Genomic DNA, 16,105 nt, shown 5'->3' with positions numbered 1-16,105 from the left:
AGAAAAAGTCCTTTTTCAACGTCAAAATAAATAATATATATCTCGTGATATTAAAACGAGCCTGCACACACCTGCAACGAATCCTTCTCGAATAATCCCAGAGTTATCTACGCGAGTATCATTTATTTTTAATTCGATTTATAAACACACGACTATATAAAATATATTCAAATATTCTACTACGAGATCTACCATCACATTTCTCTGCTGGTTTGTTTTTTTTTTTATTTGGGGAAGTTTTTTAAACGATAGAAACAAAATATAAACATTTAGATTTTTTTAAAAAAGAAAAAAAAAATGATTCGAAGGAACGAATGTGATATTATCTCATTTGAAAAGTAGAGCTGGTTAAAACTAAAAAAAAAAAAAAAACAAATAAAAACACATTAAAAAAGTACAAATGCAATTTAATACAATTCGATATAATTTAATGCAACGTGGATAATGGATTATCTCTGATATTCGCTAAAGTTATTTCAAATTGGCCGATGGGGCTGTAATCTTCGATTACGATTCAAGAAGCTCCTCCTATCCGTTCCCCCCGCATCCCCCTCCCACCCCAACACCTATTAACTTCTTCCATTATATTTCCCCAGGTCATAAATAAATTTGTAATAATAATCTTATAATTTGTTTTTGTTTTTTTTTTTTTGTTTTTTTCTACATAGAGTATAATAATATAATAAATAAAATATTATTATATTATTGAATAACTGTTTTTTTTTTTATATATTGAATCATCTTTTTTCGGATTTATTCCATCTTTTAAATTCCCTGAGGAATCATTTAATTTGTAATAATAATCTTATAATTTGTTTTTGTTTTTTTTGTTTTTTTTTTTTCTACATAGAGTATAATAATATAATAAATAAAATATTATTATATTATTGAATAACTTTTTAATATTATTATATATTGAATCATCTTTTTTCGGATTTATTCCATCTTTTAAATTCCCTGAGGAATCATTTAATGACATCCGCCGTTTTATCAACCCGGTTTTCGATTTGTACCTTTCTTTGATATCGATCTCGTCTCCTGGAGCATTTGCAAACTGGTGCAACGCAACGCAATACAACGTAACGCAAAGCAACCCAGTGCCCTGTTGGTAATATTACAACTACTGCTTTACCAAACGCAATCTTGCAATCTTGCAAGCTTGCTGCGCGAAATTGCCTTGCAACGTACGCGTTTCGCTACAATGCGAAATGTGATCTATTACACGACGGGCGCATATAAGTGATGCGTTTCACCTATGTGAATTGTATGCAACGTTATCATCTATTCTCTTTGTTACGTGTTCTTTTTATATTATGATCATCGATTATAAAATTCTCAGTTATACGATAATTTCAAATACGACTAAACATACACACACACACACACACACACACACACACACACAAGTTCTTTTATTTTTTATTTTTATATTTTTTATTTTTTGGATACATTCATTGTATTCTTTTTTTTTGTCGTATTTGTTTGTTTATTTTCTTTCTGTTTTAAGATCATCGTATAAAAAATCCAATCACATTCGCGATATCTTTGTACAAGATAAAACAAACAAAAAATATATATATATATATATATATATAATACTTTACTCGTCGCATACTGGAATCATCGTGTTAAACGGGGAAACGTCTTGCGTGCTCGAGGGCGGTAACCGTGTTTTACCGTTAGAAGTACTTTGAAAGAAAAGACAAGAAATAGAAAAAAAAAAAGATCTAAGAAAGTAACAAGATGCACGGTAGCAATGACCAAGAATATTACTATGATAGTTATTTCTAAATGAATACGACCGAGTGACGCGTGATCTAGTCGCGATTATTATTAATTTTAAATATATACTTCGTTTAATGCACAAAATAAATCAAAAAGTCAAATATGATTCGATAAAGAAACTGCCGGATCACCTTTCTTATTTTTAAACAAATATTATGGATGCAGATTCGTTATGCACTTTCGACAAAATCAAACACACGAACGTTTGGTTCAATCTAATAATATAATTCCAACATTAGTTTTGCGTTATAATTTAAATCCTGATATTTCATAAAGGTACTCTGTGTGTGTGTGGGTGTGTGTATCTATATATATAAAAAAAAAAAAACCAGAAAAAAGAACTTTATTGAGATTCCGTTGATCGCGTGCCTAAGTTACAAAGTCCACATTCCGTTTATTCACTCACCATCGTCGGTGTAGTAGAACTCGGTAGCACCATAAGAACTACCGATAGTGGTAGCAGTACCAGAGGCTCTTATTAAAAGCTCGAATACCATGAACACTTTCACCGGATTAAAGGAGTTCCCATTGTCGTGGGTCTCCAGTCAACCCAAACCACGCACACTATATTATATTTCTTCTACTGAACTCGAGAGACCTTTATTATCTTTCTCTTTTCATTTTTTTTTTTTATTTTATACTTCAATGTACCACCCTATTCTTTTCTTTTCTTCTTTTTTTTTTTTTTTTTTAACGGAGGCAAAAGATAAATTACACTATTTCGTTCGGGTATACGTAAATTGTTAATCGTACGAAAAAAAATTACGTGGAATGTATTTATATATATATGTGTGTGTGTGTGTATAGAATTTATTGGGTTACTCGGACGAGTTTTTATTCGTTTTTAAACAATTTCATTTACATTTAAAATATATATATATCCTTTTTTATTTTTGTTCCTACACTAAAGTAATCTTTTAATTACTGCACGAGTATATATCAGAATCGTATGGAATTATTTTAGCATTCTAATTTGTTTTTAATGTTAACGAATGCATGCCACTACAATGGTGTAACATTTGTAAAAAGATGATATCCGTGAAAGTTACTATAGTAGCATTTAGTATTTAAAAAATGATTAATAAAACCGTGTGTATATGTGTGTATGTGTACTCGTTGGTGTGGCAAGGAAATTTTTTTTTTAGTTGACAACTGCAACAATCCCGTGAAACCTTTTTTATATAGAACAAAATAAATATTTACGAATAAATATTAATAATTACATATTGTTCGAGATAAATCGATATACAATTTCCGAACAATCCAATATTTATATATATATAAATTTACTGTAAATATTCCTTTTCTATCTATTAAAAAGATAGAAGAGAGAAACATGGCTGGCGAGAAGGAATTTCTCCTTTAAAGTAAATTTACCGGAAACGTAACAACGCGTCTCTGATAAAAGCACACACCTTGCACACGCACGTGTCTCCTTTTTCTACGATTAAACTGATAAGATCATTGGCATCGAATAGCGTTCCATGTAATCTTACACCTCCTTTTATTCTCCTTCTTCTTCTTCTTCATCTTCTTCTTCTTCTTTTAACCCCCTCATCTACCTACACACACACACGTAAATTCTTCCGACTACTCGAATAAATAAATAAAAGAAAACTAAACGGGGAAAAGAAATGGTGGCTAGATATTTACAATAAATACTAGGACGTTGTCACGCGTTCGTGAAACCATTTTCAATTTTTCATTGCTTTATTTTGTAGAACACTATAAAATCTTTAACACAGTATTCTAAATTTATCCGAGTTGATCCGGCTATCTTTAATAATATCAAAGTAGAGTTGCTCGAACGCGGAAGAAAACGATCGGTAATCATCCTTTCGAGACGGCACGCAATTGAAACCGTGACGATCAAGAAAATCGGCTTTGCTTTTGCGAATAAGTTTCACTCAATGATACAACAACTCTCTTTCCAAGTATCTATTATAAGATATATAATAACATAAATTCTTTTTTTAAAAGAATAATTGCATTCTTCGTGATAATACGGGGATAATTGTGATTTGTTTTTTTTTTCTTTTTTCTTCATTTTCTTTTCTATTACAATTATTCCTTCGAATTTTTCTAATCGATATAATTTGAAACTGAAATATTTCGACGCACAAAATTTCATTTAATTTCATATTTATTAGCGAAATATTATAATTAGAAAATGTGTATGATAATTATCTTTACAAAAAATGGTCAATTTTTCCGATAACTTTTCGTTCGAATCGAAACAATCCAAATTTCAAATCACTTAAATAACTTCAATTCATACAACACGAAACTTATTAATATATTTAATATTACTGATTATTACATTTACATTTATACATATATAAATTTGTTGTATATTTTAATATAAACATTCTCCAAAAAAAGAAGAAAAAGAAGAAAAAACATACAAAACATAACCTATAATTTCTATTCCGTAAGCGTTACAGAAAACGTGTGTTTAATTTTGTATCAAGCTAATAGCTCTCGGACAGGTTAACCGGTGGAAGTTAAACCATGGGGTTTAAGCACGCAAAGGGAGAAACCATCAGGAGTAGTAGGAAGGATATGTTAATGGCGAATATGGTGCGAAATCGGAGACTCGTTGAGGTGACTCATCGGACTTTGTCCTGTCCCCGGTTTTGCAGCACTGCCCACACGTTTGACCAACCAACAACGACCATTATTCTTCTTCTTCCTTCCTTCCTTCCTTCCTTCCTTTTTTCCTTTTCCTTTTCCATCGCCACCTCTTCGTCCTTCTCATTTGATTCCATCACCCCACCCGACCCCTCTACCACTTCCTCAGCCTTCTCAGACCTCTACTTTTCATCGTCTTCTGTACTTCTCATACGTTTAGCAAAGATATACAACACAATTCTTCTAACAATTGACAATTTAACATAGAATTAAGGGAATACTTGAGTACTTCATACAACAACTGACCAGACCACCAAGAGAAACATTGTCTCTCAAGGTTTTTGATTATGAAACAGTAGCCAGTCGTACGTACAGATCGTTAATAAAACATACCCAACAATCGCCTGGAGCCTTCACCTGTCTCAAACACACGTGATTTTGCGCTTTCCAATCGATTCTTTATGCTCCTACCTAGCTAAACGTTTTTTCTTTTTGTTTTGTTCCATTGAAAAAGAAATAAAATAATCAAATGGAAGATCGAAGTTGCGAAACTGGTCTGTCAAGTAACCACCATTCCCCGCCCCCCCCTTCTCCTCCCCAGACTTTTACTATTACAATGGGAATTGACGTTTTATAGGAATAACTGTATAAATAATTATCGAACTGTCATGGGTAATTTGAAAATTGTTACGATTAAATACATTTTCAACGTTGAAATGTTACATACGTTTTGTTCGTATATTCTTATCCGAGACGATTGAATTATTATTATTAATTTTGTTAAAAACACGATGAGAGAGAGAGAGAGAGAAACGATGAAAATTAAGATTGATGATTTTAAAAGCAACGATTAGTTGAAAGGAAGAAAATTGAAAGGGGATAAAAGCATCGTCGTTAGCTCATCGTATCGGAAGTTATACACACGGTTTCAGATAAACAACAGCTACCGTTATACGTACTTTGCACGATACGAAGAAGCCATGTGTCTGGTTTTCAGTTAAACGTTAACTACCGGTAAAAGAGGCTTGCTTTGCCGCTTACTAAGCGTTATTTCCGATTATCGTCATCGAATAACCCCTTGCCATCGTTCTACCGTTTCTAACCTCTTACTCTTACTCTTCATCTTCTATATATATATATAGAATAATAAAATAATATATATATATATATATATATAATAATAATAATATATATATTTCATATGTTATATACAGTGAGTCATAAGAATATTCGTAACCGATCTGACTGTAAATGCAAATTAATTGATATTTTTGTTTCCTCTAATGCAAATCTTTGAAATTCTTATATACGAATATTTTTTTTGAGGTTATGTACCCGTTTTCATGTAATATATATATATATTTATATAATAAATATTTACCGATGCCAATATGGTGACCAAATAACGTTGAGTTTTTTCAAAGTCAAGTGTACGATTAACAGTGACTTGACCCTGATGAGGTAAATTGATACTAAAATATCCATAACCGTCGGCAGTTGTAATCCTGTTGCGACCGACGCCATCATTATTACCAATTCCTGTACCATCTCCTGGTGCAATTGAGTATTCAACAATCCCATTAACTCCAGCATCTGCATCGATTGCTACGACATTTTTGAATATCGTCGATCCGACCGGTGTTAACTGAAAAACAATTAAACTTTTTTATTAATATTCCTTTTTACACATTTTGTGTTGTTTTATATTAGAAATAAATTCGATATATATATTCAATTATTATCCGCGTAAGCAAACTCAAAATGGCTGTGTAGATTTCGCGGAAAAAATAATTGACGATTTATAAATTGATATGTGAATTTTTTTATAAATGCAAATCAATATTCTAAAGATAAAAAAGTATATATACATAAAATATAATAATATAAGTTATAAAAATATAAATAATAATAAAAGTATATATATATAAATATAAATATATGTAAATAACTTTGAAGTTTTGTATGATCGATGGTAAACTAATGATAATAATTTAACAAAGTTTCGAGTGAATAACAACAACCGTTATTTGAGCATTCGAGCATCGAATTGGTTAACGTTAACGGTCCCTAACCAAGAAGTCGAGTTTTACTATCGGTTCCACGACGTTGCATTCTCTACGGTAACATTTACATTTTTCTCATCGCGAGATAAGCATTTTGCGGTACTACTACTACTACTATTACTACTATTACTACCATCAGACCCGCACTACTAGAATATTTTCAACGAATTATTCATCCTAATGTTCTTCATCCAATTTTCGAAGAAAATTATTGTCAAAAAATTTGCCAACGAAACTTTCACTTAATCTCTGATATCCTGAAACCACTACACCTACCTCCTCCCTCCTCCCCCTCTCCAAGCCAGTCGCAATAAAAAATTATGAAAATGATCGCGTGAAACGATCCAACGAGTTTGTTTTATCAGAATTAATCGGTCGGATTTACGTAATTTCTTGGTTAATCTTAGCGAACGTCAACCTGGCACGTATAGAGTCGGTTGGCCTAACTGTTAAACTCGCTTTGCGTCGTTCATAGTTGACGTTTAACGTGAAATAATCGAGCCGTGAACCCCCCTTACCCCATCCCATCCCACCCCACCCCACCACACGATTTGCAAGCCATTATCATTTCCTACGATCCTGCTAATCGAGTCATGTAATTAAACTCGCACCACCGATTATTCCTCTTTTCTCTGCTTCATCGTTGAATAAGCCCCGTTTTCGAGACCTTGAACTTATATTTCTAACGATGGTACTATATATATATATGTATCTTCCTTTCATCGGTTAGAACAGATCTTAACAAGTTTAATCATCGTATATTTTTATTACCACGACTTTTAATTAACCTTTTTAGCTATACCAAGCGCCACTAAAGTGGCCTTTTCTTTTCTTTTTATTTTTTTTTCAAACCATAAAGTCATTCCGTAAAACGTAACGCCATTTGTAATGACTATCGAACAAATTTTATTTTACATAATTAACAAATTTCCACATTGCATTTGTGTTATGTATCTCATCTAATTGAAGATCAGCGATATAAATTTGACCAGAAAATTCGAATAAAGATTTTTCTATTTCCAAACCTTTGAATTAGAAACTTAAGATCTCATTTTATGTTCTGATAAATGAATGGGATGTTTGAACTCACATTAATACAAAAAAACAAGTAAATAAGAAAATAATCCATTTAAATGAACATACCTCGGGTACTGTGGTTTCATAAGGCGTGTTGATGAATTTTGGTGCGTTATCATTGATATCAGAAACCCTTACGATAACTGGTATCGTACGTTTTTTATTGGTCAGTTTGACGGTACAGCTCAACTAAAAAAGAAAAAAACAAGAAGAAAACAAACGGGTTATAAAGCGTACGGTTGATCGTTAAAACGTGAACGCAACTACTACTACTACTACTACTACTACTATTACTACTACTACTACGTACAACGCGATCTCTCGGTATAAATTTATTTTCGATCTTTGAAGGATCGATCAACGGGCCCAGGCAAAGCCATCGAACGTTTCACGATCGTTCGGATTTAACAACGCAATTGGATGAAGCAAACCGAAAGCCATAAATGTTATCGATTTCCTTCCACGGATTAACCTACCTGGTTTTCAATCTTGTTACGAAGTTTAAAATAAAGAAGAAGAAAAAAGAAAAAAAAAAAAAAAAGAAAATATCGCACCAGGTGTGCCAATTGATTCTTCATTTAATTTCGATTTTAATTTTTACTATTACGTATACGCGTATTAATACGATCATAAATATTATCATAAATGTTGAAATGTTAAATTAGAAAATAAAAAAAAAACATTCAACATAATCTTTCGCCTCGTTATAATGCGATTTCAACCGATTTGTGTCAACGTGATTATACTAACATTGTCAATTATCGTAGTTGGAAAGCAGTTAAGTTATATTTCATGGTTCGTAGATAACACATTAGGTAAAGGCAGGTAGTAAACTTTCACTACCCAGATACACCTTTAATGTCTAAGTCGATTGACAATTCGCGGACCGACATTTAAATGTAATTATCTAAATGTAATTCAACGTGCAGGTGCAACTATTATTCTAATCAAGTATAACGTTTGAACGATATTTAACAAATCTTACATTTCTATACGAATATTTTTTTTTGACAAACTTTCTTATCCCTTTCTTTTTGTTTTTTTTTTATTTTTAAATAATATTGGATCAATGTTTAATATACATTTTGTTTTTTTTTCTTTTTTTTTAAATGTATTATAATTAAATATAAAAAACGAGATACACTTCTCTCTCGTTAGTTTTATCATTATTCAACAGAAAGTAATATTAAACATTAATGTCTTCCTTATAATATATATATATATAAAATATATATATATATAAAAATAAAAATAATAATATATATATATATAAAAAGAAAAATCATTTTATAAAAAACGATATGTAAAATAGCTCGTAAACTTTCTCAAACCTTTTACCGAGACGAGTGGACAAGCTGTTGCATAATGATTGCAGTAGCAAGACATTTTCAAACTTTATAAGTTACCTTTGACATATTATCTTGTTTGACTGCTTTTTTTTCTTTTTTTTTTTTAAGTTTCTTTCTATCTAATATTATTCTCACCTGAAATACGACGTGCGATAGATTCTCATCGTCTCTGTCTAATGGTTCCAAAAGTTGTAGTTTTTTACCGACCAATTTAAAAAGTGGTTGCCTGCCAGGAAATATTAATTCCAATGTTGTCTCGTTGTAAGGGTCACCAGAGACTGGCAATTCTTCTGGTGTTGTCTTTTGATCTATGGCTTAACATTAAAAATCCACAATTTGTTTAATAACAAAATAAAACCTCGAATAATTTCACCCAATGATATACAAAAAAAATAAATGAAACCAATTAAAACAATATGTAACAAATAATAATAATATATAAATAATATTTAACAAATGTTACATTATTATTTATTGCAATCATTTTATTTCAAGACGATTTTTTAATTTTATTCGAAAAGAAAAGAAAAAAAAAACGAACGAACAAACAAATATGTGAGTGCAATTCCATAGATAAATTCAATTTAGCCAATTAACGAAAAATGAATAAAAATGTTGGTAGAATTAGAGAAAGAAAATGATTTTCAATGATTTATTTTATATTTAACAATTTTTCATTCATATAATAACGAAGAATATAGTACTCGTTCATCTCAGAAAGATCGAGTAGCATCAGCAAAAGGGTATTACGTGTTTAACGCGGCAACAACCCAGGAAATAACTTCCTGATGAGAAAAGGGTCCCCCCTACCCTACCCTACCCTACCTTACCCTACCCTCCTCACTCTCTCTCTCTCTTTCTCTCTTAGATTCTTTCTATGTCGGATAATTAATGTTATCCGTGCGAACTAGGTGCAATCTCGAGCAATAACTCATTAGTGACGCGTTTCCTAGTGCCACGCATTCACTATAGGAAAGAGAATGAAAGGAAAAGAAAGAGAGGGAGAGAGAGAGAGATTGAGAAAATATTTGACGAGTCTTAATCATTTATTTTCTCACCTAATCCTAATTCTAATAGAATCAAATTTACTTGCTGGTGTAAACGTTCAAGAAAATCATCAATCATATACTTCATTATTATTATTATTATTATTATTATTATTAGAATAGTCGACCAAGTATTAAACAACAAAAAAATCTAACACATGAAAAAATTGATCTAACTTATTTTTAATTGAATCAACAATCAAATGAGAAATTTATTTTATAATGAATTATCAAAATTATAACGTAGCACGAGACAATTGAATTATTTATTTACGAATGATTTCGAGAAATAGAACGTTTCAAACGAATTAATATATTTTTTGAAAAACAAATATACACATATATGTATAAAAATACTCACCGTTTCCTCTGCTTTCCTCAATGTCCAGAATAATATTCGATTGGCCGGATTCAACTTCGCACAAACCTTAAAAATAATAAATCAAACGAATAAATCAAATGTCAATATATGATATTGGTTAATAAATTAACACGCATCACTTACGACGATTAATAATTAAACGCATTATTTTTATTCGGACGATTTAATGTTTGCATACGATAAAATTAATCAAATAGATGTATTTATTTACACCGCAAGTTTTGAACACATTGCGTACGGTTCACGAGATATCTCGTTTTTATGCACTCAAACGTTGCGTACGGGTCACAAGATATCTCATTTTTATGCACTCAAACGTTGCGTACGGGTCACGAGATATCTCGTTCTCATGTTTTATTTCGAATCAATCGTCAACGTAAACAAGCAACGGCAAATAGATTGTTGCATATACTGCAACCAATGATAAGTACAGGCAAGAAAAAGTTCCCAAACAAAACAATGTAAAGTTTGTTCGTCCAATAAAAAAAATTAGAATTGTATATATCCGCTTTAGATTGTTCGCCAAGCATGCTGCTACAGCGTTCGGAAATTAACATTAGATTTAACCGATGAAATAAAATATTAATCGGGTATGAAATAAAATTGATTCACAATTCCTACTTCAACAGAAAAATCTATCCGCACAAGTTTTTTAAAATCAAATTTAGCCAATAGAAAAAAATCGTTAAAAAATCGAGTATACAAAAAATACTTCTTCTTCTTCTTTAACAAAAAATATATTCATACGTCATTCGTAATTATTTATTGCTTTGATATTAAAAAAAAAAAAAAACAAAGAAAAAGTAACAAGAGTTGGTCCTTTGGCTTTCAATTGAAAAAAAAAAAAAAAAAGAGAAAAACAGTTACAAGCACGAGTTGGTAAGAAATAAATAAATAAATAAATAAATAAAGGAAATTAAATAAGTAAATAAGTGGTTATTTTTCTAAGTGGACAGAAATCCGCTTAGAAAAGAGGTGCCGCGCAAACAAGATGGCTCCGTTGAACAGATGGAAGAGAAGCCCTTAACCGGAAAGAAAGGTGACTTGGCGGAAAGACTAGAACTTAACGTTCGTTTAAGAGTTAAAGATTACGGAAAGCTGCCAACGTTGCGTGTTATATAGACTTGAATGGTAAAACCTAAGGCGCCACTTTCAAAGCGGCAGATGTTGCGAAACACTTGTAATGTCACTCGCTTGCACTTGTGTGCTGCTTCTTTCCTTTTTCTTTTCTTTTCTTTTCTTTTCTTTTTTTTGAAAGGTTTACTCAACCATTTTCTCTTTTTCAAAAAGAAATATTTAAATATATATATATATATATATATATATATATATAGGCTTTAATAAATTATACGATTTAACCCTTTGAGTGCTGAATACTTTTAACTTAAGTGTTTTCTATAAATGAAATAGTTTATTATTTAATGTGAACAGATGTTAATATTAATAAATTATATTTAATAATTATAATTTTTAGTTTCTCACAATATTATTTTCATTTGATACAACAAAAATATTACATTATTTTACATTCATATTAATAAACACGCGTGTATCAACTTTTACCAAATGCATATATGCATCCTTAACACTCAAAGGGTTAAAGAAACGACCTCTGTCTCCTATGAATTTTTTTTGTTATTCTTGTCGAATTTTTCTCTTCTCATCCATGGTATAATTCTTATACTCGTGCAGAAAAATTTAGATAATAATAATTCTTGTGATATATCATTTAATGAAAAATTGATTGTGGGAATCCCATGCAATTGGATATTTTAATCATAAAATAATACACACTATTGTGATTTCGAGTGATACCTCAAAATACTCAGAGACACTTGATTTCGTATTTCGATTGTTCATAAAGCTATTATCGGGATTACTGTTTTTAACAATAGGTCATTTAATAAATTTTAAGCTACTGTACACACTCACTATAATGGCATAAGAGGATATAATCTTTATATATGATAGCTAATATAGTGGCTTTCGTGAATTTCATATTTTTGAACAGTAAAATATCATTATAGCTGATCATTTAAAATATTTCGGATTCTAAAGATGAATAAAAATCTTTTATTTACCATAGATAAAAAAATTTATACGTATATTTATTAAACTTATTAATTGATTTATTACTAAATATAATCAACAGGGATAACACTGTATTACAAACCAACGAAATATAAAGCAATAAAGTTACGCGTATAGTAACGTTGAAATATTTTTGAGAGTAACTGTACAACGTTAACGAGCATTCTTTACGTTCCAAGTGTTGATACAACTATTATCATTAACCACGTTTATCTGAAATCCGAGCACACCTACGTAAATACACTACAAAATATTACTCCCCAATATCCGCTTTAAGCTTTTCGGATTTACCAACTAGATAGGGATATATCGTTTAGATCCCTTTGATAACCCTAACCGAACATGCAACTATAGAAACAGATATTCTAATTTTCCTTGAATACATTGCATTCGAACAATATAACATTTCTATTTTATTCGTAACACACATATAAACAAACAAAAATATATATATATAATCAGATATAGTATTAATACAATAATGTATCTTAATAATTATTTAATTTTGTGTATTATTTTGTTAAATATAATATTTTATAAATTATAAATAATCATTGTGAATAATATACAAATATTCTTGCTCTTTTTTAAGTTTCAAATTTTCCCGATGACTTCTAATTGAATATAAAATTCGTGATATTATTTTGCAGAAACACAGTATACGTTATATAATACTATAGAAGATAAATTATATAAATCTATATAATATTATAATATAAAAAAATAAAATTTTGTAGGAACCAATCTTATAAAAAAGGGTTACTTGTAATTCGTTAAAAGTTTCTTAAAACGTTTCGTCTCGCAACGAAAATTGCGAAGGGTAGGGGATGAAAATAAACAAAAAAGAAATAAAAAAGATAAGTTGAAAGGTTGCTAAAGAGGATATGGGTTGAAGTAATCATTCAATGTCATTGAATGGAGTCATGAAAATTCATGATAGTATTTTCTATACGTTTCATGTTGCACTTGGTAAGACGCACTTTGTTAAACACAAACCCGGAGAGAATTTTCTTACTGTGTTCGTCTTCCTCTTCGTGCAATAAAAATCTCAGTGAAGATCGCAAGATCAAAGCGACGAACGTCATTCAAGTGATCGAACCAACAAGACACCATAAAGACTATTATTCTTTTTCTCTTCTTTATATATTTTCTTACTTCTATTTATTCCATCTATATACCAAGCACGAACAAGAAGTAAAAGGAAAAGAAACAAAAATATTTTTACCAAGTACTGACTGATGGAACTCAACACGAACCATACGTCTTCGCTTAACGTCCACTTTAAGCTGTGATAGTTTTTCTTTTTTCTATTTTTCTTCTTTTTTTCTTCTTTTTTTTTCAACTAAAGTTGCAAAAAGAAAAATGAACAAAAAATATATTATTTCCGCATAAATATTGCAATATAAATACGCAATATAAATACGCAATATAAATACGTCAAGTAGTGGATATTTATTCCTTTTTTTATTTGTAAAAGGTAACACCTTTTTATGTAAAGTGGTAATAATTAAAAAGTATACTGTATATGTTAACCTTTTAGATACTACGCGCCACTATAGTGGCTTTCGCGGATATCATTTTACAGGACGACGCGCCACTATAGTGGTTTTCGCGGATATCATTTTTCAGGACGACGCGCCACTATAGTGGCTTTTCGTGGTTTTCTAGAAAAACTTTACGAAATTGTATAGTGTGTTCCAAAAACGATACAAGGCGAAGATCTCGTTATTAATGTAACAATTGTGACGTAGGTTTATGTATTGTACCATTTTTTAAAATCTATCATACTTAATTATATTATTAGTTTTTAAAGTAGAATGTTATAGTTAAAGTATGTGTAATATAATTCTTAGAAAATTATGACTAATTCATCAAATACTTCATTTGAATGTTTTCGTGCACAGAACGGAATTGCCCGTCACACTTTGCAGTGTTATATCAATTATACGTTGCTCGCGTCAAACCCTGCCGTCCAGGGATATAGCCACACTCAGAATTCAGCCGTATCTAAAAGGTTAATCACGTCGTTACCCGTTTATTATTTTTTTTTCTGCTTTTATACATATATTATAATAACATAATAAATTTATATAATTTCGAAAATGTAAGATAAACATAAGTGAAATAATGATAAGACATTGTAAAAAACTTTGTAAGTTGTGCAATCAAAACCGAATTATATAGATTTATATATAATTTGAAATAATAATTTAATTATATATTATGTATATTATTAATGGTCGTGTAATCCAAAAAAAATGATTAATAAAATTATAAATTCCAATGACTTCATCCTATTAAGTTCAATCTTGGAAGGTACCATCTTGTTAATTCATAAAAAACTAATGAATCTTAAACACATTATTGTAACTATCCAATAGGAAACTAAGTTTTTTATCGGAAAATTTATTATCCTACAAATTGATTTGTTATTCAACAAAGTAGCAACAGATAACAACTCATCAAAGAAGTGGGAGAAATCAGCTTATATAAACGATCTGGTGGAAAGAACTGGACACTTATAATATTTCTTTCAAACCTGACTTTTCTCTTTTAGTTAATAAAATCTTAACTCTGTTTTAATTAATAAATCTGTATGCAGTTTTAATTCAATTAAATATTCAATATATATATATAGAAGATTGATAGGTAATGTTAAAGAATAAATATTGAAGATAAACGCGAATTTGAAAGTTAATAAAATTCAATTATTACTCTCGCGATTTTCAAATTACTTTATTGTTGTTTATCGAACCAGAGGCAGAGAGGCTTATCTCACCAGCTGCAAATAAAAGTAAGCATCTTATAAGTTTAATGCTTTATCATCCATTTATATTGTAATAGAATTCCAATTAAAATTACAGTTTACCTACTATCTTCCCATTCAGTTTTTCAAAACTACAACTGATCGCTCGCTCGCTAACTCATTTGCCATTTTTTACGTCATTTTTTGCACGATCAAAAACAGAYCACACTTTTCGTAACAATGTAAAGCATAATGATTAAGCACGAACGAAACAAGACAAAAATTTAACACGGAAGACAAACAAACTAATAATTAACCAAAATCAGTTAAAGTAAAACGAATTATATATGTCATAATTAATAAGGTTAAATGATATATCATGCAAAACGGCAAATGCAAAAAAGACAACAAAATTTTTAATTAAATATTTTCAAAGACCAGGTCCAATCTCGTTTTCCCTTCCTCCTTCTTCTTCCCTCCGCACACACATGCACCTACTTTTCCCCGAATGATATTAATACGAGTATTAATACTAATATTATACAGTGCATAAATGATTGATCGATCGATCAATCTGACTTCCAAATATAAACAAAGATTTAAAAAAACGACTCCATTTTTCTTTATATTTATGCATTGCATTACATACATTTTTATTTATTTATTATTAAATGCACTAATAAAATATGAAATTAAAAATTATACTTGTAATTTTTTTTCTTTCTTTTTCTTTTTTCTTTTTTTTCATTTTAAAACAGAATGGATTTACGTAATAGGCGTTATAATGTTTCTCGCAAAATTCGTGTTTGAGAGATAATAAAAATATTTACTTCTATATATAATATACATTGTATCTTAAATATACCATTATTACATATTAAATTATTCTATACCAAACATAACATTTGACGAAATGGTTTTATTTATTATTATTA

The 16,105-nt window shown here is 29.9% G+C and overlaps 1 protein-coding gene across 1 annotated transcript in view; it reads right to left on the bottom strand.

The window, feature by feature from the left end:
- LOC106791178 (protocadherin-15) overlaps positions 1-13,720 on the bottom strand; it is a 28,674-nt gene extending 14,954 nt beyond the window's left edge. The window contains exons 1-5 of the mRNA XM_014756645.1: positions 13,650-13,720; positions 10,313-10,378; positions 9,041-9,219; positions 7,623-7,745; positions 5,798-6,061 (exon numbers count right to left, since the gene is read on the bottom strand). Of these exons, the coding sequence (XP_014612131.1) occupies positions 5,798-6,061; positions 7,623-7,745; positions 9,041-9,219; positions 10,313-10,378; positions 13,650-13,683 (666 nt within the window). The 5' untranslated portion in view covers positions 13,684-13,720. The remainder of the gene's footprint in view (positions 1-5,797; positions 6,062-7,622; positions 7,746-9,040; positions 9,220-10,312; positions 10,379-13,649) is intronic.
- Positions 13,721-16,105: the final 2,385 nt, after the last annotated feature.

Source organism: Polistes canadensis, unplaced genomic scaffold (genome assembly GCF_001313835.1).
Source record: "Polistes canadensis isolate GaletaPanama2010 unplaced genomic scaffold, ASM131383v1 scaffold_289, whole genome shotgun sequence".
In the NCBI taxonomy this organism is placed as follows: Eukaryota; Metazoa; Arthropoda; class Insecta; order Hymenoptera; family Vespidae; genus Polistes; species Polistes canadensis.
This window is presented reverse-complemented; position numbering and strand designations above follow the sequence as displayed.